Source organism: Sciurus carolinensis, chromosome 18, assembly GCF_902686445.1.
Source record: "Sciurus carolinensis chromosome 18, mSciCar1.2, whole genome shotgun sequence".
NCBI classification, from domain to species: Eukaryota; Metazoa; Chordata; class Mammalia; order Rodentia; family Sciuridae; genus Sciurus; species Sciurus carolinensis.
This window is the reverse complement of record NC_062230.1, coordinates 12,447,173-12,474,833: the sequence shown is the minus strand read 5'-3', so window position 1 is coordinate 12,474,833 and position 27,661 is coordinate 12,447,173. Positions and strand designations below refer to the sequence as shown.

Here is a 27,661-nt window from a genome sequence, read left to right as displayed (position 1 = left end):
AGGGGACTGCCCGTGAAGTGACCTTGGGGAGCCAGCATTTGGCTCTTTGTCATCCCTTCTGCCACGTTGGTTACTGTCCTCTGGACAACGCTTCCCTGAGTGTCCCTGGGAAGAGGGGACTGCAGAGGTGAGGGGCTTGTCCCCACAGCACAGGGTGGGCTTCTGTGGACCAGTGGACCCTGGCAATTCCCTGAGGGAAGATGAGAGACCCAGAGTGAGGGGCTGGGAGTCTGGGGACCCCACTTCCCTGGCGGCTCCCTGAGTGGCCTGTCCAGACTCCTCCCGAATCTCTCTCAGGTGTGCTGGGTCCTGGCTCTCAGCTGCAGGAGGCCACCCTGTCACGCTCTGTGTCAGCTCTGCCCTGGCAGGCGTGAGTCGATGGAGGGGTGTTCTGGCTGCCTCCCCTCTCCCCCATGGCTGCATGGGGACAGTGGTGACCCTGTCAAGGGGCAGAGGGTGGGCACGAGCAGTCATGCCAGGACCCCTGTGGATGTCACATGCACTGGCCCTGGCTTCAGGCTCTGGATGCCGCTTCCTCCTATTCTGGCCAACAGTTCCTCCCTAGGGCCCTGTCCAGAGAACAGCCGCGAAGCCACCAGGCAGCCCCTGAGGCCCATGGTCTCTACGGCAGAAGCGAGGGCTCGGGGTCTGACATCCCTACAGTGGTGCCTGAACTATGTGGTACCCCACTGCAAAATGCATGCTGTCATTTGTCCTTAAGGGAGTGTGTGGGGGAGGGGGGACTTCAAAGCACTAGTGTAAAGTGCCTGGAGCTTGGTGAGCACCAGGAGCTGAGCTAAGACCTGCCTTCCAGCCGCCCTGTTTTGGCTCATTCTCACAGGTGGCTTGTGAAGTTTCCAGAAGGATCTCTAACTCAGAGAGGCTAAAGGCTGTGCCCTGGGTCACACAGCCAGGGCTGGACTGCAAGGCTAGTGCTGCTGTCAGGTTCCACATCCAGAGCTTTCCTCAAGCCGGGTGTGCAGGACGCCCAATCCCCCGAGGCCCTTTGCCCCTGGCTTGGCGGTGGTGTCAGGGGAGAGTGCAGGGCCCCAGTCTCTCTGAGGAGTGGGAGGAAGGGGTGGCCCAGGCAGGTCTCCTTGAAATGGGGTCCTCGATATCCAAGGGTCATCCTGACCGGCGTGGAGTCCGAGACAGGACAGAAAACATACGGGAAATAGAGATCCCTCCCACAGTGGTACTTACAAAATATCCTTTTGGCTGAAGATTTATTAACTTAAAAAGTAACACTAGGACTGGGTGGGGGGTTGTTCAGTGGTGGGGTGTTTGCCCGGCACCGGTGAAACCTTGGGTTCCAACCCCCCACCACACACACCAAGATAAAAGTAACAAAGTAACACCGGCACCTGTCAGTCTGGGACTGGCCGATCAGGGATTGGATGCCGATGACGTCATAGGATTAGCCGGGTTGTGATTGGTGGATGAGAACTCCAGGTCAGGTGTGAGCAGCGCTCACTGGCCAGGACTGGTGTCTGTGGGCCCTGACACTGGAGTGGCCTAGGCACCAGGGTAGAGACAGGGTAGTGAAGAAGGCCTGGTTTTTGTGGGGCAAGGCCCATCCTAACCCAGTCAGAGCAGCCAGCATTGCCATGGTTCCTCACCCATCATCTTCCAGGAGGCAGGGAGGCTGAGCAGGGGATTACCCCTCTGCCCTGCCCTCCCCCACCCCCACCCCGCTTCCCCCCCCCCCCCCCCTTTGGTACCAGGGGCACTTAACCATTGAGCCACATCCCCTGCCCTTTTTATTTTTTATTTAGAGACAGGATCTCGCTGAGTTGCTTAGGGCCTCCCTAAATTGCTGAGGCTGCCTTTGAACTCGCTATCCTCCTGCCCCAGCCTCCTGAGCCGCTGGGATTACAGGCCTGCACCACTGCCACCGTGGGACTTGCTTTTTGTTATGGAGACACCTGCATCCTTGAGGAGGGGAAGAGATTTCTCAGAGAGTCGAAGAGCCTGTGGCCGGGCTGGGGGCTGGTCCCAGACCTGGCTGGTCAGTGCCACCAGGTACGGGGGCTCTTCACATGGAAGCTGTGTGTGGCACCGCTGGCTCAGGCTGGCCTGGCCTGTGCACTGTGCTGCGGAGAATGCCAGAGTCCCTTGACCTGGCAAATGACCCCCTCAGCCCCTCCCCCTGTTGCTCAGTTTCCCTTCCCTTTCCCAGCTCTCCCCGAGGGCTTGATCTCCTGGCCATGCCCACTGGCACCAGTCCAAGGGCTCTTTCCCAAAGACCGAGCCAGGACGCTTGAGCCTTTCAGGAGGAGCCTTGAATTCATGAATGGACACAAAGAAGCAGCCTGGGGCCCTGCTGGAGAGGTGGGGGAGAGGCTTCCCGGGGCCGCTTGGCCCTGGGCTGCCCTTGGCCTCTGAGGGACAGACAGACAGATCCCTCTTTGTCCAGGAGCCTGGGCAAACCTCTTTAGTCCATTGTCCAAGGGACTCAGGGTCGCTGCCGACAGGCACCAGCCCAGCTGGGGAGGGGTGTATGTAGCAGTTTCCCTTCTCCCTGGGCCTCCCCTCTGGTGGGGGGCAGACCCCCACTGGGGACAGGCCAGCAGAAGGAGGAACTGCAGAAGCTGGACTCAGGTTGGGCCTGGCTCCCGCCACACTGCAGAGGAGGGAGCTGGAGTGGGCGGGACCCAACACGCAGGCGCAGAATGTCCCCAGCCCCTCGTCGCCACCTGCCCCTGCCCCTGCCCTGCCCAGGGAGCAATCGCTTCCGTTTTTTATCATCAGGCTCCAGTTGCTCTTGAAGGTGGTGGAAATAGGGCCTAAGCGCATATGCATTCAGCATTGGACTGCATGCGTCTCTGTGTGTGCAGAAATTCGTTCTGGATGTTTCTGGGACGCCCCGGTGTGGTTGTGTCCCCTTTATTCCTTCTGCGGTGGACGGGTGCCTGGGTGGCTGCCTGGTCTCTCCAGCCAGCACCTTCCCTCCTGAATTCTGATGCAGGAGAGAACCTCTGGTCTTGAATGTTGATTTCAAACCCAGATTTCGATACTTAAAACATTTGTTTTGCTTGAAGTTTCTTCTTCTTTTGCAGCTATGGCTCGAAGCCAGGGCCTCACAAGTCCTAAAATATTTCTGTTTTATTAGATTTTTAAAACCATCACTAAAGAGCTGGGGATGTAGCTCCGTGCCTAGCAGGGACAAGGCGTCAGTGTTGCCAAAAGACAAAGATGCTAAAGTAGCCAAGGAACCCTGTGGCTGTCCAGTAACACGGGAACGTCAAGAAAATCATATCCGGCTCGCCTCCGTACAGCTGGTACAGCTCACGATAAGGTCCAGTTTGCTTCCCTTCATATTTTCTGCTTTTCCAGGTCGGCAAACTAACCTTGGCCCATAAAGACTGTGTGACCCTGTGAAACTGCTTGGAGTCTTAACCACTGAGCCACATCCCCAGCCCTTTTTATATATTTTTTTTTATTTTTGAGACAGGGTCTCTTTGCTTAGGACCTCGCTAGGTTGTTGAGGCTGGCTTTGGACTTTCGATCCTCCTGCCTCAGCCTCCCGAGCTGCTGGGATTACAGGTGTGACCTACCAGGCCTGGTGGCCCCAAGGTTTCTATAGGTTTCAGGCTGGAATTGTTCCTAATTCATAATCTCCAATCTGCAAGGTCTTAATAAATGCTCTGAGATGATGGATTGTTGGTTTATTCGCCAGGAGTTACCTGTTGCTCACCTGGTAAGGAATCAGGACCAATCCCCAGTTCGGAATGGGGGGAGGGGGCAGATGCAGACCCAGAAACACGCAAAATCAAGGCTGCATCCTAGGGTGCTGTGTGAGGTCAGCTTGGGCAGCTGCGGGTCTCTCTGACCATGAGTTCTCCAGGAAGAGGAAAGAGGAAGGGGAATTCCAGGCAAGAAATAGCTTTGGCCTAAGAGGCAGGAGAAGGCAGTAACGGCCCAGCGTTGATGGGGTGTGACTTTCTAAGGTGGAGGGACTGTTGTTCTCAGCTTTGTGTCGCTGTGATCAAAATACCGGACAAGGACAACTTAGGGAGGAAAAGTTTATTTTGGCTCACGGTTTCAGAGGGTTAGTGTACGGTCGGCTGAGGCCATGGCTCTGGGCCCGGGGTGAGGCAGACGTCACCGCAGAAGGGGTGATAGAGGGAGGCCTCTCGCTTCATGGGCCAGCCGGGAAGCAGAGGGGAGGGGACGGGGCCACAGGAAAGACGCACCCTTGAGGGCCACGCCCCTAGTGACCCGCCTCTTCCAGCCACGCCTCCGCCTCCCACCCCGTCAGTCCATTGAACTGGTATCAGGGCGCCGCTCTCAGAATCGAATCATCTCACCTCCGAATAATCCTGAGTGCACACAGGAGCGTTGGGGGACACCTCACACTCAAACAGAGGCGGGGGCGGCCAGGTTCAGAGAGAGCAGGATGGTGCACAGCTTGTGGCTTGGGTGCCCAGACCCAGCAGAGGTAGCTCTGCCTCTTCCCTTCCTTGGCCTTCGGGGCCACAGCCAACTACCTTATGGGAGTTGGTCAGGTGTATTATACTATAGTGTGAAAGGCTGATACGATCTTTGCCGTCAGAAGCGCAGCTGGGGCGGAAAGGACAAGGGGATGCGCTGGAGAAAGTGAACCTGGAGCCTGAAGATAACGTCTCTGAATCCCCAGATACAGCGAGGAGGGTGTCGGCCCTGCCCTGCCCGCAGAGTTGGAGGAAGCACTTGGGTCCCTGGTTGAGCCGGCGTGTCTGCTCCCGGCCTGCCCTGGGCCCGTGCAGGCGTTGCTCATTTTCCACAGCTTTCATTCCAAGCTACACTCGGGCTCTGGGCTGGAGCCTGCTTGCTACCCCTGCTGGGCCGGGTGCTCTCGTGGTGGCCTTGGGAACCAACCGTGAGTCCCCTGCCGTGTGGCACGTGGCACCACCATCAGCTCTGTGGGGCTCTTCCTCCAGGCCCTGGTTCCCCGCCTTGGCTGCACATTGAAATCACCTGGAAGATTTTAAAAATCCCAGCCTCACCCTGGTGAGTCTGTTCTGATTGGGCTGCAACCTGAGCATTGGGATTTTTTTCCCTTTGACAGCAGGAATTGAACCCAGAGGGGTTTGACCACTGGCCACATCCCCAGCACTTTTTAAGATTTTATTTAGAGACAGGGTCTCACTGAGTTGCTTAGGGTCTCACTAAATTGCTGAGGCTGGCTTTGTACTCGTGATCCTCCCACCCCAGCCTCCTGAGCCGCTAGGATCACAGGTGTGCGCCACCGTGCCCGGCTGGCATTGGGATTTTTAAGATCTCCCCCAGTGACTGATTTGGATGGCAACATTCACTCTGGCCTGCTCATCCATCCTGCTAGGTGCATCTCGAGTAGCCTAGAATTTCTCCTGCTTAAAGGAGAATTGCAAGAAAAATTCAATGAACAGACTTAGATTCACCAGCTGCTGATGTTTCACGGCCCTTGCCCTGTTGGTGGCTCTCTCTGCAGGTGCCTTGACATTTCCTCCTGGAACACATCACCATACATTCTCCTTCAGAACCTTGACACCCAGCTCCCAGAACCTTCCACATCAGAGTCAATACTGTGATCTAACAAGCAGTCTCCCATCAACTTCCCTAAGGGTCCTTAAGTGAATTCTTTTTTGCGGGGAGGGATACTGGGATTGAACCCAGGGGTACTTTACCACTGAATCACATCCCCAGGCCTTTTTCTGTTTTATTTTGAGACAGGATCTCACTAAGTTCCTGAGGCTGGCTTTGAACCTATGATCCTCCTGCCTCAGCCTCCCTAGTTGCTGAGATCACAGGTGCTAACAAAGATTCTTGGCCAGGTGCAGTGGTGCATGCCTGCTAATTGTGTATATTTCATATAAATGAAATTATACAACATATGATCTTTTATGTCTGACTTCTTTCACTCAGCCTAGTATTTTGGAGGTTCCTCCAAACTGTACCATCTATCAGTACCTCATCCTTTTCTATGACTCAGTAATATTCCACTGTACAGGTAGACCACATTTGGTTTCTCTACCCAGCCTTTCCCAGGCAATACATGTAAACTAAGATGTGGTTTCGCTGTATTGCCCAGGCTGGCCCTGAACTCCTGGACTTGAGTGATCCTCCTGCCTCTGCCTCCTGAGTAGCTGGGACCACAGGTGTTTGCCACTGTACCTGGCACCCAGGTGATTCTTATGTGCAACCAAGATTGAGTGCCAGTGGCCTAACCTTTATTCCAATGCTGTGGACTTTGAGAGCCCCTGCCACCCAGTGTGAGGTACCTGGATGGGTTAGGCTTCAGTAAGGGAAAGGTGCTGGGCTCTTGGGGGAACCTTCTGGGGGAGGTAAAAGGAGAATTTGGGCACCTGCCGTGTCTGGTCCCATGTGAGTCTTGAGCCATATTCTCCGTGGGTCCTGCAGGCTAGGTAGTATGCTCCCCTTTCACACACCAGGAATCAGCAGCCCAGAGATGTTAAGTAAATGCCACCAGCTGGCACAGCAGCTACGTGACCCTGCAGAGGGCTCCTCCTTGCCGTGCCTAGCTCCAAAGCCCGCGCTCCTGCAGTTCAGGATTCAGTATTCTGTGTTCTTCTCCTGCCAGTTTCTGGTCCGGATCCTGGCTTAGTTTGGGAACCCTCCAAGTGGTTGTGACCACATCAGAGCTGCAAAGGTTGGCCACAGAATGGGATTCTGTTCTCCAGAGGGGAAGGAGAAAACCCAGTTTCCCTCTTTAGTCTCACCAGCAACATGCCGCTAGAAGCATTGACTCTTTCAAGAGAAACTTGCTGTAGTCTTGAGGTTACCTCTCTACCAGCTCTGTTCTGAAGCATCTCAATTATGATTCCAGCTGTTAAACATGAAGCCCTTATTGTGGCGCACATCTGTAAGCCCAGCAGCTCAGGAGGCTGAGGCAGGAGGACCACCAGTTCAACACCAGCCTCAGCAACATGAGGCGCTTAGCAACCCAGTGAGACCCTGTCTTTAAATAAAATACAAAATAGGGTTGGGAATGTGGCTCAGGGGTTGAGTGTCCCTGAGTTCAATCCCCGGTACCCACCCCCCACACCCTGCAAAAATGAAGCCCTTGTCCCTCTACTGGGGATGAATAAATTCTGGTACATTCATGCAGTGGAATACTACTCAGCCCTGTAAAGGAAGGAGGCCTGGGGGTGTAGCCCATAGGTGAAGTGTGTCCTTAACATGCCCAGGGGTTCAATCCCCAGCACCCATAAAATAAAATAATTAAATGAAATAAAAATAGATAAAACGAAGGATCATATAACATCAAGGATGATTCACAAATGTGTTATGCTAGATGAGAAAAACCAGGCTCAGAAGCCTCTACGAGGGAAATAGGATGGAAGATGTGGGGATCATTGCTCAGAAAGGTGAGACTATCTTCAGAAGAGTCTGTTTGCTTTTAGTGTAAATAAGTCTGTCTTAGATTCATCCTAATAGAAAATAAGTAAATCCTGCTTGGCATCTAAAACATAGTTCCTTTTCATTTAAAAATGCACTTTGGCCAGACACAGTGACGCCTGCCTGTAATCCCAGCAACTGGGGAGGCCGAGGCAGGAGGATCGAGAGTTCAAAGCCAGCCTCAGCAACTTAGAGGCCCTCTGCAATGTAGTGAGACCCTGTCTCTAAATAAAATACAAAAAAGGGCTGGGGATGTGGCTCAGTGGTTAAGTGCCCCTGAGTTCAGTCCCTGACATCTAAATAAATAAATAAATAAAAATAAAATGTCCTTTGACTTGATACCATGGCAACTTTTTGAACACTTTTTAAGGCTGTACGGCTGTGGGATGACTCTGTGTATGACATTCTGGGAAAGGCAAAACTTAGAAAGAGTTCAGAGCGGTGGCCATGGGGGCTGAGGCTGGAGAGGCGCTGGGGACAGAGGAACTGGGGCGTGGGGACCTGATGGGACTGTTGTTCATCTTGACGGTCGTGACGTTTCTGTGATGGAGACATTGATCCAAGTTCAAAAAACGATAGCCAAGAAAACTTTATGGCTGCAAATCATAATGTAAAATTGAAAAAAAAAACCCTCTGTCTTCTTTGAGTGGGGCTTAGGAAGGAAGGGGGCCCCAAGGGGTTAAAGGAACGTCCCCGGGTCTTTGGGGTGGTGGGAACTGTTTCTTGGGCCTCTGCCCGGCCTGGCCCCGTCTCCTGGCCTCTCGTCCCCTCCCTCGCTGGCCTTCAATAGCGGCAGCATAAGTGAGAGACAAGGGAAGTCTTGTGGAGCCCAGAAATAAATAAATAACTGGCTGTCCCAGGTCGCCACGGCAACCGTGACATCACCCTCGAACCCGCGTGGCTGGCGCTGTGGGTGGCGCGGGGCGTTTGTGTAAGTGCAGGGGAGGAGAGGTGGCCAGGCCGCGCCTGGGGCAGGTGCCCACCTGTGGTCCCTCCACAGGTGACTGCTGTGGTCCCCGACTGGGTGGTGGCGGTGTGGACTGGCCATCGGCACAGCCGCCTTGGGGCTTCCAGGCAGAGCCCGTCGCCATGACCGCAGTGCGTACCTGGGACCGTGTCCTCGGGCTGCAGGGACAGATCGGCATTCACTTGGTTCCAAGTCCGGGATCAAGGCGGGGGCAGCTGGGGGCTGCGGGTCCCCCTCTGGCTCCTGGCGGCTGCCGGCGCCCAGGATGCTCGGTGGTCGGAGGCTGGTCTCTGCCTGTGTGGCCGCGTGGCCGTCTCTCCCTGGTGGCCCAGTCCTCACGTGGCGGCCTTCTCTCCGTGTGGAATCCCGGCCTCATCTGAAGAGAGGCCATTTGCAAAGATCCTACTCCCAGATCAGGTCACCGGTCAGGCCTGGGGCTCGGGACCTCAGCGCCAGCGTTTTGAGAGGCCGCGGTTCAGACCAGGACCCTGGCCCTGCCATTCTCCAAGCAGCTGGTCCCTGGGGCTGGGGTCCTGGCTCCGTGGTGCAGCGCCTGCCCGGCACGTGTGAGGACCCAGCTGGATCCTCAGCACCGCGTAAACATAAATAAATAAAGTGAAGTTCTAAAAAATAACTTAAACATAAAAAAAGCTGGTCTCGGCTGCTGCTGACATCCTGCGCCACCTGGGTCAGTTGTCCTGGGCTGCAGGGCGGCTCTGCTTTGGGGCTCCGTCTGTGGGGTCCCTGCCGTCTCCTCTGAGATCCGGGGCCCAGGTCTTAGTCTTCTCCCTTAGACCTTGGGGTCGGGCGGCTCTGCCCAGAAGCCCTGGGACTAGTGACTGGGGTTTTATTTTCCCACGTGTCTAATGGGCTCAGCCTGATGCTGACCATGGAGTCCCATGGCCGTGCAGGCAGGGGACAGCGATCGAAAAGATGGGGGTGGACAGACTTGAACCCCTGGCCTGGTGCAGGTGCCAGGGGACCAGCATAGGGAAACCAGACCCTGGGGAGGTCAGCACCTGGCAGAGCCCCCTCCGGCCTTTGCTTCCGCCCTGGTCACACTAGCATACGCAAGGCCAGAGGCAGAAGGTGCCCACGAACGTCCAGCGAATTAGGCTGACACAAAGCCAGGGCACAGAGGGCCCTCAACAATGCTCAGGGATTTTACTTCATAGTCCCAGCATACAGAAAGTGCTCAGGAAATGCCCCATAAGCTGTACTAGCACGACACCAGCATACAGAAGGTGTTCAGTTAATGCTCGGTGAACCAGGCTGCTTGCAGCCCTGTGCTCTGAACTCATTCCAGTTTATTTTATTTATTTTTGTGTGTGTGGGGGTCCATACAGCAACGGTGGAGACTTGGGCAGAGCTTTTGGAGGGTCGGGGCGGCGTCTGTCCCCTCTGGAGCATGATGCTGGCGAGACTCAAGGAGAACCGGTCGCCCACCTGATCCCAGCCTGTGCGCTCCAGACCTGAATGCTGCCCACACCTGATCCTGTCCTCTGTCCTGAGAGCCAGGTACCCCCGGCCCTCACGTGCATGCCATCTCAGGCTGACCTCTGCCCCGCACAGCCATGTCATGGTGGAGGCAGGTTTGGAAGTCAGCCAGGACAGTTAGAGTCCCAAGTCACAATAACAGCTCCGTGTGGTGCTCCTGGGAGGACCAGAGGTGGTAACACTTCAAAGTTTCTAATCACCAAAATATCAGGAATGTTTATTTTTAAAATGAAGTCACTTAGCAATTCTGCAGGTAGAGCCAAACTCAGCAGGAACAAATGCACATGTTCACCAAAAGATGTGCACAAAAGTGTTCATGAAGAGAGTTATCATTGCCCTAAACTGGAATGTCCACCTGCAGCCATTTGGATGAATCATATATGGCTTATTTACCCAGTGGAATACTCTACAGCCATGAAAACAACCAGTTGCTGTGTCTAATAACATGGATGAATCTCACAAAAATCACTGGAGCAAAAGACGTCAGAAATAAGAGGGTGTGTGCAATAGCAAACTGTAGAGCAGGAAAAAGTGATCTATAATGACAATGTCAAAAGGTGATTTCCTTGGGGAAAGATACACACTGGGGAGGGGCAGAAGGGCATTTGGCCATGTCCTAAGTGCTGTTATGTGGGTGTGTGTATGTCAAGATTCACGGGCTCTATGGGCTGGCTTTGTGGCTCAGTGGTAAGAGCACTTGCCTAGCACGTGTGAGGCTCTGGGTTCGATACTCAGCAGCACATAAAAAATAAACAAAATAAAGCTATTGTGTCCATTTAAAAAATATTGCTGAAAAAAAAAAAAAAAAGATTCATGGGTCTCTACCCCTGGGGAACTACACTGTGTGTAAGTTACACTTTAAAAAATCAGAAACCAGGTGCAGCAGCGCACACCTGTAATTCCAGCAGCTTGGGAGGCTGCAGCAGGAGGATCGGAAGTTTGAAGCCAGCCCCAACAATTTAGTGAGGTCCTAAGCGATTTAGCGGGATCCTGTCTCAAAATAAAAAATAAAACGAGCTGGGGATGTGGTTCAGTGGCCCCTGGGTTCAATCCCCAGTACCAAAACGACAAAAAAAAAAAAAAAAAAAAAAAAAAAAAAAAGCCCCAACAAACAAACAAAAATCATGGAACACCGCATCCTGTAGCTGACAGCCCCTGACGGGGGTTCGGCTCCTGTTGCCATCATCACGATGGGCGTGTCCGCGTACGAAGCGCACGTTCGCCTTCTGCGGAGTTTACTGGGACGCCCCATCTGAACTGGAGGGGCAGATGGCAGAGGGAGGAGAGGGCGCCTTTCCCCGCTATAGGGGTGAGGCCGTCAGGACTCCTGGCCTCTCCAGCTGAGCCCCCTGGAATTCTGCCTCTCGTTCCAGGTTCATGAACCACCGGGTCCCCGCCCACAAGAGGTACCAACCCACGGAGTACGAGCACGCGGCCAACTGCGCCACCCACGCTGTGAGTCTGCCCTGGGGGGCTGAGCGCTGCCAGGGGCGCTTCTGGGCGGGGCCAGGGGGCAGCGGGACTTTGCCCATGCTGTTCCCACTGCCCGGAACCCCTGCCACCCCCGCCCCAGGAGTCCTTCCCGTCCTCCGTGGCCTCGCCGAAATGCTCCCCAAGTCCTTCCCCGCTGCCCCGCTGCTGGGGAGCCCTGAGCAGGTGCGCACTGGCTGCCCCGCAGCGTCCCCAGCTGGACTGGCCAGTCCATTGCTCAGCCACTCTGCAAGCGGCTCCTGGTGCCCGGGGGTCCCTGGTGCCCCCGGGGGTGCCAGCTCTGCTCTTGACGGCAGTGTAATCTGAGTCCTTGCAGGGGCTCCTTGGCGTCTGGGGCAGAGGAGGGACTTGAATGGCTTCTCGTCCCGCCCCCGCCTCTCTCGGGGCCCAGGACTGTGGGGGTTCAGCTGAACCCAGGCTCCCACAGCTGGTGCGGGTGCGAGAACAGGGAACAGGTGGTCGGGCTGAGCGCCTGGCGCCACACGGAAGCCCCATCTTGCGTGGGCTGCGTAGTCACCCCCCTGAGAACAGGAGATCTGGGTTTTGTAGAGGAGGAAGCTGAGGCTGGGCCAGAGGACTTGCCCCAGGTCACAAGCTAAGGTCACAGGAGCCAGCCTCCGGCAAAGGAAGACCGGTCTCCGGATCCCAGCTCCATCCTAGAGTGGAGCTTGGTTTCTTCATCTGCAGAAGGGGTGTCCTGAGAGTCGCTCCCAAGGGCGGCTTAAGTGTCACCGGAGTCACGGTGCATGTGCCTGTGCCGGGCAGAGGTGCTGAGCGGGTGCTGCTGGTGTGGGCGGGGCGTGGGCGGGGCGTGAGCGGAGGACCAGCCTCTGCTCTGATCTCCGCCCGAAGCTGCAGGTGGACTTGGCTGTGCCCAGAGGGCTCTGGAGGTGTAGCGGCACCGTCCCAGCCTCTGTTAAGTGAGCACGTACTGGACACACGCTTAGCCAGCCCTGGGAGCACGCGGGGAGGGAAGGGTGGGTCACCAAGAGGATGAGAGCCTCATGCAGGAGCACGAGATGGTGCTGTTCATTTTTTAAGGTGACATAAGATTAAGGAAAATGACCTTAATATGTCTATAACTCTGACCCCTCCTCCACCACGCTCCTGTCTTGCCTGATGTTCAGCGTGCAGTGTGCAGCGGTGCGGGTGGACCACCCCTGTCCATCGTATGTTGCTGTGCATCCTTCCCCGTCCATCACCCTCTCTGGTCCTGACAACTGGGCCGGCAGGGACTGCTGCCCTTTGCAACTTACTTGGGTCAGTTTTGCATGTTGATTGCTTTAAGCGAATCCCCAAAGATGCTCTGGTTGGAGCTGGGTTCTCCACGCTTCTATCCGACCCCCTTTTGGCATTTACAGCGCTCATCCATCCACCTGTCCCTCATGCACCCCTCACGACCTGGCGCCTCCTCTTCATGGTCTCCAGTAACACTGGAGCTCAGGGCAGGCGGGACAGGAAGGAACAGGCAATGTGGGACCTGCCCTGGGGGTAGGGGGCTGTGAGAGCAGACAGGAGGGGCCCTGGCAGACAGGGAGGCCAGAGCAGGTGCTTCTGTGAGAGTGACATCTTTATGGACACTGAAGGGTGACAAGTAGCCAGCCACCCGGGGAGAGGAGGGAACAGCATGTCCAGGAAGAGGGAACAGCATTGCCAAAATGCTCTGAGGCAGGAAAGATGGTCACCCTGGAAGAAGGGAGGTCAGGTCAGAGCGCTGCCTGGGCAGAGCAGGAGGAAGAGCAGGGAGGTGCAGCAGGGACGGAGGGGCAGCAGATGCACCTGTCAAGGCAGAGGCTCTCGAGGTCCTATCCTCTGCAGCCGACCCTGATGGATTATCCGCTGTTTGAACCCTTCGTAAGCTGAGTGGCATCTGGGCACCTGGGCTCTTCTGGGCTGAGCTCAGGCTTCAGGGAATCCAAGGGGGTGATGATGTGACACGCAGCCTACCTGGGTGCCCTGGCGGTGGCTCAGGGTGGACCAGGGCTGCAGAGCTGCTGTTCTCTGGGCAGAGGACCTTAGGACCCTGGAGAGCCCGATGGACAACCTGGATCTCCGTGGTTCACCTTGGAAGCTGCTAGGCCCCGTGTGGCTACTGAATGTACATCTGAATCTGTTCACGTGCAATAAAAGAACGGGACTCAGTTCTTCAGGGGCACCTGACGGCGTGTCCTAGAGGAAGGGGAGGGAGGCGCGTGGGGACCGGGCTCCCGTTCCCCTGACCTGCAGCACCTGTCACCCCTCTCCAGCTCTGGATCATCCCCAGCATCCTCGGGAGCTCCAACCTCTACTTCCTGTCCGATGACAGCTGGGAGACCATTTCCGCCTGGATCTATGGCCTTGGCCTCTGTGGCCTCTTTGTGGTGTCCACCATATTCCACACTGTCTCCTGGAAGAAGAGCCACCTCAGGTAGCCTGTGTCCAGCCCACGGGAGGGGACGCCAGCAGGACAGGGTGGCCCTGGCCCAAGGGACGGGGCAGGGAACCGAATTTGCCAGGGACCTGCTTAGCTGGGCCAGGAGCCACTGAGGGTGGGGTGACCCCTGAGCTGTCTTTGGGGTGGGGGATAAGCTTGGCCTTGGCAGCTGGGGTTGAGCCCACCCGGACGGACTCCTCACCCACAGGAGCCCTGTGCACGTGCTTCCCCCTCAGAACTGCTAGAGTCCCGTGGCCGTGGGGCCGCCGGGCCGTCCCTCCCTCCCGGGTGCCGCCTGTGTTCCCGGCACGATCCGGATGCCATTCCTTCATCTTTCTAGTAACCCTGCAGTGCAGGCACAAGCCTCCCTGAGTTCTCAAATTCCGATGTGTTTTGCTTTTAATTTTTTAAACTGTGATAAAATGAACACGACTTCCATATGAATTCACCATCTTGGTCCTTAATAAGTGGACAGTCCAGTGGCATTGAGCACACTGGCCCTGTTTATCCCACCATCCGCCTCCAGAACCTTCCGTCTTCCCACACCGGAGCTCGGCGCCTGCTGGACGCTCCCTCCCCTCTCGCCCTGCCTGGTCTCTGGTACCAGCCTTCCGTTTTCAGTCTCGGGAAATTCGAGGGCACTGAGAACCGCACCTAGTGGACTCCTGCAGGGTCGTCCTGGGGGACTGGCTTGTTCCCCTTCTCGTCCGTCCTCGAGGCTCCTCCGGGTGGTGGCGTGTGGCATAGATGCTGGCGTCACAGACAGGGCCTTGCTCAAGGCCACCTAACTGGTCCCGTCTAAGCAGAGCTGTTTCCAGGACTCCAGGCTCCTGATGAAGCCTGTCCCTCCCTCCTCCCTGTCCCCTTCCTACCATGACAAATGACCACAGACTCGGTGGCTTAAGCATCCTAAATCAATTTCCTTACGGTCCTGGAGGCCAGAGTCTGCGATCAAGGTGTGGGCAAGGCCCCAGGGGAGGATGCTCCCTGCCCCTGCCAGCCTCTGGGGGCTCCTGGAGCCCCTTGTCACGTGACCACAGCACTCCCGACTCAGCCTCCCCCTTCCTCTGCCTCGGCTTCCTGCTGTGTGTCTCTGTGCCCACATCTCCCTCTCTTTCCTCCTCTAAAGATGCCAGGCACTGGTTTCAGGGACCGCTAGCCAGTGGTGTGATTGTTCTGTCCTCATCTGTGACGTGACAGGTACAAACGAGGGACCCGCCTTATGGGTAAGATGGCCGGTCAGCACCAGTAGGGGGCTTACGCCAGCGTGCCGATGGTGGCAGGGGCTCCCCACCTGGCAGCCACTGTTTTTGTCTTCATGTCTAGAAACAGGTGTGGCTGAACCACACGCAGAGTCACTGGTCAAATTTGTTCAGGGCTGCAGTTTACGGGACAGAATCACAGTGTGTATTAGTTATTGATTGCTGCATAACAAAAACGCCCCCAAATGTGGTGGCTTAAAATAAGAGAGGCGTATTATCTCTCAAAGCCTCAGAGGATCAGGGGCTCCCAGCTGTGGTTTGGGTTCCCTCCTGTAGTCAGTTGTTGGCTGGTGCTGTGTCATCTGAAGGCCCGACTGGGGCTGGAGGACCCAATTCCATGGCTAACAAGTTGGTGCTGGGTGTTTGGGGGATGCTCGTTTCTTCCCCAGATGAACCTCCCCATGCCACCTGTTGGCTCTTTTCCCCCAAAGTTAGTGGCCCAACAAAACAAGGCAGATGCTGTAATATATTTTATGATCTTGCCTAGGAAATCACACACCATCATTTCTGTGAGAACCTGTTGGTTCCATGAGTTTGCCCTGATTTTTGTTGGTGGGACCGTGCAGGGTGAGGACGCAGGGCTCATGGTGCCATTTTGGAGGCTGATCACCAGCGTGTTCAAGGGGAGGTCATGACAGGATTTAGCATTAATCGAGCACTTCTTGTTATGCACTGTGCTAAGTATTAACTCACTTAGTGCTTATGGCGACCGCATGGTTGGGATGCAGGCGCCTCCCTATTTTACAGAGGAGGAAACGGCAAGGGTCGGTGACTCCTGCCAGGTCCCTGGGTGGTAAGCTCTTCTGAGGAGGCTGCTGGAACCCAGGGGTGCAGAGTTTTGTAGGTTTCTGTTTGTTTGCAGTTGCATGTTTTTGAGTTACAGGATTCGCTATTTGACCTCTTTTGAAGATCCCAGTGTATAAACCCAACATGCAGAGCTGCTGATTAAAGTAGGGAGCATGTCAGGAGTCTCCTCAGGGGACCCCGGGGCGACTCGTACACCCTGACAACAGCAGGAAGCCGGGTTTGAAAACTGTTGCTCTGGTCATTTATGGGCAGGGAGACTGAGGCCTGAGGAGGCCCAGCTGGATGGAGGCCAGTCTGCCCCAGCTCAGCCCTCCCAGTGGGGAAGCACCGGGTCCTGGGGCAGCGCTGAGCCCAGGGGCATGACCAGCACCTTCTCTGCCTGCCCTAGGATGGTGGAGCACTGTCTGCACATGATCGACCGGATGGTCATCTATTTCTTCATAGCGGCCTCCTATGCGCCCTGGTGAGTACCGCGTGGGCCACCCCGGGGGGCTGGGGTTTCAGGCAGCTTTTCTGCTGCTGTGACTAAAGGACCCAAGCAGCACAACTATAGAGGAAGAGGAGTTTCTTTGAGGGCTCACGGCTTCAGAGGCCTTAGTCCAGAGAAAGCCAGCTCCATTCCTCGGGGCTCAGGGTGAGGCTGAACATCATGGCAGAAGAGGGTGGCGGAGGGAAGCAGCTCACGACGTGGTGATCAGGAAACAGAGAGACTCCACCGGCCAGACACAAATACACACCCAAATCCCTCCTCCTCCAGCCACACCTTCAGTTTCCTCCGTTAATCCCATTAGGGGATTAATTTGCTGCCGGGGTTAAGACTCTTACCACCCTCCTGCATTATCTCACACGTGAGCTTTGGGGACGCCTCACATCCACGCCATAACAGCTGGCTCCCTGCTCTTCAAATCTGTGATTATATGTAGTGGGGTCATATGTTGACCTGGCGCAGAAAAGCGTGGGTGAGAAGATCCCTCTGCCCTCTTCTCCCATCAGGAATCTGCCATTTATTACATTTCTTGCATAACCTAGAGTTATTTCATGCACAGAAGAGCAAACAGGTACATCTATGTATATGCTTCTATATATATACATATAAATAAATATTTATAGGAATATACATATGTATACACATGCATGTATTTTAAAGTTATTTACTTGCTTGCAGAGTTGAGGATCAAATCCAGGGTCTCATGCATGTTCGGCAAAGGCTGTACCTCTGAGCTACACCCCCAGCCCTATACACGCATTTGATATTTATAAAGTGTGTATTTAGAGTTCTACTTTCCACCCCATTTTTTTTTATGTTTAAGGTTTTTTAAATTTTTTAAAAATTTTTTAAAATTTATTTTTATTGTAAACAAATGGGATACATGTTGTTTCTGTTTGTACATGGAGTAACAGCATACCATTTGCATATTCATACATTCACATAGAGTATTGATGTTTGATTCATTCGGTTATTTTTTTCCTCCCCCCCACCCCTCCCACCTCTCTTTTCCCTCTATACAGTCCTTCCTTCCTCCAATCTTGCCCCCCTCCCACCCCCCATTACCTGTCATCATCCACTGATCAGTGAGATCATTCGTCTTTTGGATTTTTGAGATTGGTTTATCTCACTTAACATGATATTCTCCAATTTCATCCATTTGCCTGCAAATGCCATAATTTTATTATTCTTTATAGCTGAGTAATATTCCATTGTGTATATATATACCTCAGTTTTTTTATCCATTCATCAATTGAAGGACATCTAGGTTGGTTCCACAGTCTGGTTATTGTGAATTGAGCAGCTATGAACATTGATGTGGCTGTATCTCTGTAGTATGCTGATTTTAAGTCCTTTGGGTATAGGCCAAGAGTGGGATAGCTAGGTCAAATGGTGGTTCCATTCCAAGTTTTCTAAGGAATCTCCACACTGCTTTCCAGAGTGGCTGCACTAATTTGCAGCCCCACCAGCAATGTATGAGTGTACCTTTTTCCCCACATCCTCACCAACACCTATTGTTGCTTGTATTCTTGATAATTGCCATTCTAATTGGGGTGAGATGGAATCTTAGTGTAGTTTTGATTTGCATTTCTCTTATTACTAAAGATGTCCACCCAATTTTTATTTATTTTATTTATTTTTTTATTTTGTGGTGCTGGGGATGGAACCCAGGGCCTTACTTTCCACCTATTTTAAAAAAAATATATATATATTTTTTGGTTGTTGATGGGCCTTTATTTTTATTTATTTATATGTGGGGCTGAGAATCGAACCCAGTGCCTCACACATGCTAGGTGAGCGCTCTACCACTGAGCCACGACCCCAGCCCCTCTGCCTAATTTTAATACAAAAGGAAGAAGGCTATACAAACCCTTCTGCAATTTGCTTTGGTTCTCTTAGGAATGAAGCTGGGGGTATCTTTCCATGTTAGCACATTGAAGATTTCCATTCTATGTAAAATTTAAAAAAAATTATAGCCCTTTTTCAAATAGATTCATAGAGTTCCCTTGCCACCCCATAAATATCTGCGGATACTGCCCTGGTGAGGTGTCTGTCCATTCCTTGGTGGTTCCAGACAGTGCCTGTCGGTGCGTATCTGTGCGGATCACTTAGCAAATGTACTTGGATGTATTGGCTACAGTCACGTGAAGTTGCTGATAGCTGACCTGCGGCCCTCAGAAGCAAAGACTTCGTGTGGTTAAGCCTCATCGCTGAGGGTGCTTCTAGAATTGTTCTTCCTGGGCCTCAGAGGGTAGGTGCTCAGAGGGTTGGGTACAAATTACCCTCCACTAAGATTGACCAGTTTAAGCTGAGTGTGGTGGCACACTCCTGTAATCCCAGTGGCTCGGGAGGCTGAGGCAAGAGGACAGCAAGTTCAAGGCCAGCCTCAGCAACTTAGTGGGACCATATCTCAAAATAAAAACAATGAAAATAAAGGACCTGGGATGTGGCTCAGTGGTAAAGCGCCTCTGGGTTTAATCCCTGGTAGAGAAAGAAAAAAAAAATTACGGAGTTTGAATTCCTTTAGCATGTGTCTCGGAGGCTTTGAACTTGGTTTAGGAATAAATCCAGACGGTTCTGGAATGAACAAACACTGAACATCAAGCCACGCACCTGTAGCTTAAGGACCCGGTGGGCCCTGTAGCCAGGGCTGCAGAGGGGGACCGTGATTTTGCTCACCATTGTGGAATAAGTGTCCCATGACCATCTGTGCTGGGGTCAAGCTGCTGAGGCTGCGGCGGGTGGAGGGGGGCCTGTGACGGTCAGTGACACACAGCAGCCATAAGTGCTCAGCAGGGCCCTGACCTGGCATGGGAAGCACAGGAGGGCTTCCCAGGGCCTCCAAGGAGCGGGAGGCCTACGTTTTTGCCTCGGTCATTTCTTCTTTTGTTTCCCACAAGTGCAATATTCTCTTTCCTTATATTGGCTAATAAGCAGGTGTTGTCTGTGCACGTGAAGACTATCACTTTTTATTTTTAATTATTTTTTGGTACTAGGGATTGAACCCAGGGACACTTAACCACTGAGCCACATCCCCAGCCCTTTTTATTTTTTGATTTAGAGGCAGGGTCTCACTGAGTTGCTTGGGGCCTTGCTAAGTTGCTGAGGCTGGCTTTGAACTCATGATCCTCCTGCCTCAGCCTCCTGAGCTGCTGGGATTATGAGCGTGCACCACCATGCCCAGCAGGCTACTGCTTTTTAAAAACATTGCATTGGGCTGGGGAGGTAGCTCAGTTGGTAGAGTGCCTCCCTTGCAAGCACAAATCCCTGGGTTCAATCCCCAGCACTGACTGAAAAAAAAAAAAAGTGTAACACACGCAAGAACATGCCGTCACATGCACACCTTGCTGAATTGCCACCAACCATAGCCAAGCACTTGGAGGAACACCCAGAATGTGACGGGGCCCCTGGCCCTATGTCCTGAAGTCAGCTGCAGTTCTGACTCCTGCCATTCCAGGGTAGTGGGGCCTCATGCTGTGACCCACGGCTGGAATCCCTGAGCACTTGCTCCCCCCAGCAGCACCTGGTCTGGCGGGACTCCTAGGGTCCCTTCTGCAGGAGCGGCGCGGGGCTCAGATGGCACCGTGTCTTGGGGCAGATGGCGGCTGTCATTCATTCAGGGTGAACAGGCCCTTTTCCTGTGATAGGGGTTTGCACGGTTGCCAGGTGGGGGTCGTGGATGATGGCCCTGTGGACGTTCTGGTCCCTGCACATGGGTCAGGAGCGTGGGGTCCTGCTGGGTCTGCACTGAGCATGACGGGAGTCTGAAGTAGGGCTCTGGGGTTTCGTCTTCTGCTTGATGGTGGCTGCCCAGGGAACAGGAAGGGGCACAGGAGGCTGGCACAGCTGCCTCTGGGGGAAACTGTGGTCGCCTGGGCCGGCCGGTGGCCAGGGAGGCCTAGAGGAGGGGCTGAGAAGATGTGTAGCAGGAACCTCTGAGGGACCGTGCCTGCCTGGAGGGGGGCCCGGGGAGCCAAGTGGGGCGTCCACGCTGGTTTCCCGGGGAGGGCAGCGTCTGTTGGGAGCAGAGCAGGTCTGATGCCGTCAGACGGGGACATGGTGGGCTTCGAGCCCCATGTGGAGCTGGCTTAGCGACAGAAGGGGGTCTGAAAGCCGGGGCGCTTCCGACGCCAGGCCTGCTGAGAGGTCAGACGGAGGCCTAGGTCCTGGATGGGGGCTGCGGCCTCCAGGAGCAGGTCAGAGCGGTCAGAGGCTCTGGAGGAGCGCGTTCCTGGAGGCTGCTCCTCGGGCCCAGCCGGCTCTGGGTGCCACCTGCTGTCATCAGGAGCTGACAGCCTCCCCGGCTCCGGGATCGCGGAGCTACGTTTGCGCTCAGCGGCAGCCGCTCCTTGACGTGGGTCTCCAGCGCGGCCTCTCGGGGGTCTCCGGCTGGAGGAGCGCTGGGTTTCCGTTCTCTGCCCCCGGCCGGGACTGACTGCGCACCGCTCCGCTGGGGCCCAGGGAGGGATCGCTCTGCGCAGAAGCACCGGCTGCCTGTCCTGGGCAGCAGCAGGGCCCGCGGCCACGGTGGGCCGATGCTCACCCCGTCCATGCACCACTGAGAGCCGAGGTGGGAGATGTGCCCCCTGAGAGCTCCTTAGGGGAGAAGCAGGACTGTGGGGGTTGGTGTGGGGGCAAGAGAGACAGAGGAGGTGGCTACCGGGTGCATGGCGACAGGGTAAGCTGGGGCAAGGTGGCCTGGGATTACCGGGTGGGGTGACTTTCTGTGCATGGCTCTGGTTTTCTCTGCAGAACCAGGAGGTTCGCCAGAGGACCCCGGAGGGGAGGGGAGACATGAATGATTCTGGATTTCCCATTCCCACCTCCTCAGGAAAAAGATTTTGTTTTTCTTTTTCACATTTTGGGTTTACATATAAGATTCCTGCATAGACTGTTTTAAATAAAAGAATGTGGAAAGCTTCTGTTGTAATCCAGAGAGAATAGGCTGTCCAGAGAGTCCTGGTCCTAGCTCTGCTTCGTCTTCAGCATCTTACTGAGCCTGACACTCAGTTTCCTGTCCTGTAAAGTGGAGATCAGATGATCTGCCCCCTCGCCCCTGTTGGCAGCGAGGGGAAATGAGATGAGACCACCCTGTCCATCACCCAAGCCAGTCACGGGATTAGGGAGGCAGGACCGTGTCTGGGATGAAAGAGAAGTGTGGAAAAATCATCGGTGATGCAATCTTTCCTGGTGCTTTCACCAAACCAAACCAAATTACAGTTATAAATATTTTGGGGGGCAAAGACGGTCACCCCTATCACCTGCTGGACAAGAACAGAGCCCAGTGCTGAGATTTCAGAAAAAGAAAGTTCAGGGACAGAGCACAGCAGCAGCAGGCTGCATCACTTTACTCCCCAGCACCCATTTAGGGAAGCCAAGTTAGTAGCCCACACCTGCAGATGGTATCCGGCTCTTTCCTCTTCACTGATGGGGGACACGACAAAATTTAGAAGAGTGTGAGAGGAGTTGATTCCAGGGAAGCAGCGCCCTCTGGTGTGTGGGACCGGGGCTGCAGCTCACGCACATTGTTCCTGGAAGGTGGAAGGGAAGCAGCGCCCTCTTGTGTGTGGTACCGGGGCTGCAGCCCACGCACATTGTTCCTGGAAGGAGGAAGGGAAGCAGCGCCCTCTGGTGTGTGGTACCGGGACTGCTGGTCGCTCCCATCGTCCTTAATTGCCGATCTAGGATCTCTTCGGTTTCTTTGGTCTTGGGAGAAGCACATATGCAGCTCGGTGCTGGTCTCCCAACTTCTGCTGCGGTCCCTGCTTCATGCTCCTTGGTCTTGGAGGTTAGAGGTGGTGGCAGGCAGACGCCGGTCGCAGGACTGACTGTCCTTGTCAGTTCCTGCTAACTTCTGACTGCCGCTCTGAGCTGCAGCAGCTTCAAACCCCGAATGAGGAAGTGAACGCAGTTAAAGAGTCCAAATACGAGATAATAAAACAACCGATGGAAATGAAAATAGTGACGTCAGGCCCACAGAAACAAATTGGAGAACAAAGCCGCATCATGATAGGATTGTACACTGAATGAGATAATAAATTCAATTCCAAAGAAAAACACCAGTAAAGCAACTACCGAAAAATCACGTGGACACAGAAAAGGCATGAGAGTATCAGGGAGAATACACAAAACTTTAAAAAGCCAAGAGGTAAAGCAATCAGAGAGAAAGTAATAGAAATGAAAGGCAGGTCCGTTCTTCAGGCAGAGACTGAAAATAATTATAAATCAATGACAACATATAAAAAAAATCAGGACAGCCCCAGAATATGACCACAGCACCATTCAATTCTGAAACACAATGGAGAGACTTCTGCAATTTCCCAAAGGTAGACTTCAGGGAACCCTACCTAGTGAGGCTGCCACACGGACATGGAAGCAATAGGCAGCCATTCTGATATAAGAGAGAAGCCAGTGAGCACAGCACTCGGGACCAGTTTTTGGAAAAACTGCTTTGCAACAACATTTAACCAATTAAGAGAATTTTTTTGATACTGGGGATTGAATCCAGTTTTGTTCAACCACTGAACCACATCCCCAGCCCTTTTTTGTATTTTATTTAGAGACAGGGTTTCACTGAATTGCTTAGAGCCTCTCTAAGTTGTTGAGGCTGGATTTGGACTCGCCATCCTCCTTCCTCAGCCTCCTGAGCTGCTGGGATTACAGGCATGTGCCACTGTGCCTGGTTAAGAGAAAAAAAAATTTTAAAGGCCTTAATTATGAATGGTGAATATTGACTCCATTAAAAAGAAAAGAACCGACATTTCACAGTTGCATGAATTGTGATTATAGAACAAAATGTGATCATCACAAACCTCGAGACTGTAAAACTCCTACTAAGGATATAGGGTCAGGGAAGGTCGATGGGTGTGAGGCGCCTCATGGTCTCATCTTTCCCATCAGGGAGTCAATCCATAGCATTGACCGTGGGACCATTCAGTTCAGAACCCAATCCCTCACACTTTACCTAACTTACCTTCTTGTTTTTAGAGTCAAAGTAAAATTTGTGTTAGAGAAACACTTGTTTGAAGTTTATTCAAATATTTTCTGTTTCAATTTCTTTTGTTAAAGTCAAGTTTAGAGGTTGGGAAGCAGTTCCGGGGTAGAGCACTGGTCTAGCCCATGGAGACGCTGGGCTCCTTCCTCAGCACCACACACAAAGTCAAGTTAGAGGTAAATGTGAGACGCTGGGCGTGGAGGTGCACACCTGTAATCCCAGTGGCTCGGGAGGCTGAGGCAGGAGGATCCGGGTTCAAAGGCAGCCTCAGCAACCTAGTGAGACCCTAAGAAACTCAGTGAGACCCTGTCTCTAAATAAAATATAAAAAGGGACTGGGGATGTGGCTCAGTGGTTTTATTATCTCATATTTGGGCTCTTGTTTAACTGCCAGGTTAAGTGCTCCTGGGTCCAATTCCTGGTACAAAATAAATAAATAAATAAATCTGATACTTTAAAAAAAATTTTTTAAGTTATAGATGGTCACAATACCTTTATTTAATTTACTTATTTCTATGTGGTGCTGAGGATGGAACCAGTGCTTCACACAGGCTAGGCAAGCACTTTACCCTTGAGCCACACTCTCAACCCTAAATGTCATTCTTTTAATTAAAAATGACAAGTATAATTTGACTTCACTGTTTTCCTTTTCTTCGTCCCTTCCTATCCTTTGATCTGTTTCTCTACCCCTCCCTCCATCACATTTTATGCCCATCCTGATGTCCACAGGCCCATTTTTCTGCTTGGAAAGCTATCTAGAATGATGCTGGTTATTTTGCGTCATGAGATGGGTTATTATTTTTCTACCTTTAACCCTTTTGATTTGTTAGCTTCTTTTTATTTTTTGCTGTGCTGGGATCACACCCAGAGCCTCACCCTTGCCACACAACACTCTACCACTGAGCTACATCCCCAGCCCTTTCTTTTCTTTTCTATTTTTTTTTTTTTTTTTTTTTTTTTTTGCAGTACTGGGGATTTGAACCCAGGGCCTTGTGCTTGTGAGGCAAGCACTCAACCAACTGAGCTATATCCCCAGCCCTATTTTTTTTTAAATTGAGATGGGGTCTTACTAAGTTGCCCAGGCTGTCCTTGAACTTGGGATCCTCCTGCCTCAGGCTCCTGTGTCACTAGAACCACAGGTGCGCGTCACCCGCAGCTACATAACTCCTTTTTAATGGCAATTCGATTCTGAGCAGGAGACCACTGTTTTCCCTGTGGAAGTTAGACACAAGACTTTCCCATTCAAGGAATTCAGTCCAGAAAAAATGCTAAAGGACCCCCTTCCCCAACCACCATCACCGTTAAACTGTCCCTCTCCAGACAAAACCACGTGAAGGGGCTCAGGTCATTTTCTGTGTGTCTACACATATTTCTTCATATGCACAATAATGTAGTCATGTTATTTTTGACTCCAAACCTCTCCCCCAACATTTAGCAATAGGTCTTGAAGATCCAACCTCCATCCATCTTGGTTCAAACGAACTGTCCTCATGTTTTGTAAACCCCGGTGAATATTCCACAGAATGTTGTATTAGTCAAGGTCTTCAGCCAGGAAAACTTTGTATCAGGATTTTAAAAAATTGAGTGTTGGGGCTGGAACACAGGGCCTCATGTATGCTTGACATGAATCCTACCACTGAGCCACACCCTCAGCTCCAATATTAAGCATCATTAATAGAAAATTGAAATGGCAGGGGATTGGCTAATGACAATTAAAGACAATTCTAAGCCAGGCACAGTGGCACACTCCTGTAATCCCAGCAGCTCGGGAGGCTGAGGCAGGAGGATTGCAAGTTCAAAGCCAGCCTCAGCAACAGCGAGGCACTAAGCAACTCAGTGAGACCCTGCCTTTAAACAAAATACAAAATAGGGCTGGGGATGTGGCTCAGTGGTTGGTGCCCCTGAGTTCAATCCATGGGACCCCCCCACCAACTGAAAAAGACAATTGTAAGGCACAGCAGTAGTAGAAGTTATAAGAGATAACAACTATCTCTGGAACCTAAGCTGAGCTCTGCCCAAGGAAGAGCCCTCTGCCCAGGGGTAAGACCTCACCTCTCCTGAGAGGGCTCAGCTTAAATACCTCAGGTGGCAGAGAAGTTGGTGAAGATTCCATTGATGTGACTTGCTGGCACCTTGCTCTCATGGTGCCAGAGGAGGCCATCCACAGGGAGGTGCTGACTCAGCGCCTGCTCCCTGCTGGGGGCTCACTGTGTGCTGCTGGGACCTCCAGCATTTCTGTGCAGTTCAGGCAGGACACCTCTGGGCAGCTAGACGGTCAGCTTGCTGCATGGGAGGTGCTGTGGGAGCCCCAAGCATGTGTGCAGGGCTGAGAAGACCTGAAGTGAGAGACTCTTTGGGGTGAGGCCCAGGCCTGCTCTGTCTGGGGCCCCTGGCTATGCTGTGGTTACTTAAGTCACACTGAAGCCAAATGCTAGAAGAAGCTGTGCCTCACATGCATCTGGCACTGGAGAAACGACTGGGCTGTGCAATGCAGAAAAAAAAGCTCACTCTCCCAGCCAGGCTGGAGAATTATGGGAGCCAGGAAGAGCCTTCTGCAGAGGAAGGTCTCACAAGCGCCCTCTACTGTCAAAACATGATATCGCGCCCTCTACAAAGGAAGGATTTTCACAAGGCCCAGCTGCATTATCCCAGAGCAGGCAAACAGAGCAGACCGGAGCAGCAAGGTAGTAGGTTGATAACCAGCACAGGTGGATGCCATCTTTATTTTCCCTTCCCCTTTCAGTTGCCACTTGAATGTTTTTCAGGCTTCTGTTGGGGCCTACGTGTGTCTTCATGTGCACACACACCTCTTTCCTTGGCTTTTGGCTGGAACTGGAAATACTGGGGATGCAAACTGCAAAGTTTGATTGATTCTACCAAATTGCCCCTGAACATGCTTCACCGGCTTATGCACCCACTCTTTTGAGGTGCTCCTCCCCTTCTCTCTTGGACATGATTTTTTTCACCAACTTCCTTCTAATGAAAGTTGAGCATCCCCTTATCTGAAAACTGGAAATCTGAAATCCAAACTCCGTGAGTACTGCTGTGACCTCACCAGTGGAAAATTATGCCCCCGATCACACATGAGCCCAGACACAAGAGCACTAAAAACACTGCAAACTCACCTTCAGGCTGTGTGCATGGGGGTTTCTGGGGCACAAATGAATCCTATGTTTAGCCTGGAGTCCCATCTCCCCAAGAGGTCACATTATGCAAACATTCCCAGATCTGAAGCACTTGGGGTCCCAAGCATTTTGGATGAGGGATCCTCAGCCTGTGATTGTTTGTGACTTCAGTTTAGTTGGTGCCCTTCCTTCCTCTCCACAGAGAGTCCCTGCCCGGCCTGTGCAGCTGCAGGGGTAGGGCTTCTCTGGGGTCAGCCTCCTGCAGCTGGCTGGCCGTGGAGAGCTAGGTCTCAATGGGCGTCCCTTGGCTTCTCTCTCCCAGGCTGAACCTTCGGGAGCTGGGCCCCTGGGCCTCCCACATGCGGTGGCTGGTCTGGATTATGGCCTCCGTTGGTACCATCTATGTCTTCTTCTTCCATGAGCGGTAAGCCAGGGCTGGGAGTCGCAGGGTGGGTGCTGCTGGAGGCCTCCTCAGTGCCCTGGGCAGGTGAGACCCCAGGATAACCCCAGAAAATGAGAGCAAAGCTCTGCCTGGTACCCCAATGTTCAGGCCCATGACTGGGCCGAGCCCCACAGCCCACAGGTTTGATTTAAATCATTTTTCAAAAAGACATCATCGGTTGCTAGGTCTCTTCAACTGGGTCACTGTAACCTGCCTTGTCTGGACTGTGTTAGCAAGGAGGGGAACTGTGGAGGTCACTGAGTCCAGGATGACACACAGGTTTCAGTCGATCCAGAAACTTAGCTCGATTGAGAGTGGCTGTGTGTGCCCTGGGGAAAAGATGCTGGGATCGAATAGTCATGTCTGCCATGGACTGAGCATTGGGAGTGCCCGTGTGCCTGCTGCGCCTACTGTTTGCAGTCCCCGGTCCGGCTCCAGTGTGTCATTTTATAGGTGTGGAAACTGAGTCTCGAGGGGGAAGAAGATTTCCCCAAAGCCACACAACTGCCTGGAAGAGCAGTTGGTAGAATCTGAACCAAGAAGTGCTGCAGAGAGTCCCTTCTCCTTCCTCTCCTGGGCGGGGCCTCCCCTCTCCCCAGCATCAGGAAGCTCTTTCCCCACGGGGAGGCTTGTCCTGAGGCCAACATGGCTTCCCTTCTGCCAGGTACAAGCTCGTGGAGCTGCTGTGCTACGTGGTGATGGGCTTTTTCCCTGCCCTGGTCATTCTCTCCATGGTAAGTCCCACACGCCCAGCCTCCCGAGCTGCTGAGATCCCAGGGCTGCACCCCTATGCCTGG

At 53.2% G+C, this 27,661-nt stretch overlaps 1 protein-coding gene across 3 annotated transcripts in view; it reads left to right on the top strand.

Annotated features, from left to right (window-relative positions):
• The window catches only part of Mmd2 (monocyte to macrophage differentiation associated 2), a 47,025-nt gene that overhangs the window by 17,217 nt on the left and 2,147 nt on the right, over positions 1-27,661 (top strand). For all 3 annotated transcript variants that reach the window (XM_047534198.1, XM_047534197.1, XM_047534199.1), the window contains exons 2-6: positions 11,218-11,299; positions 13,582-13,742; positions 16,206-16,280; positions 26,745-26,846; positions 27,529-27,598. In XM_047534198.1, coding sequence (XP_047390154.1) covers positions 11,218-11,299; positions 13,582-13,742; positions 16,206-16,280; positions 26,745-26,846; positions 27,529-27,598 — 490 coding nt within the window. The remainder of the gene's footprint in view (positions 1-11,217; positions 11,300-13,581; positions 13,743-16,205; positions 16,281-26,744; positions 26,847-27,528; positions 27,599-27,661) is intronic.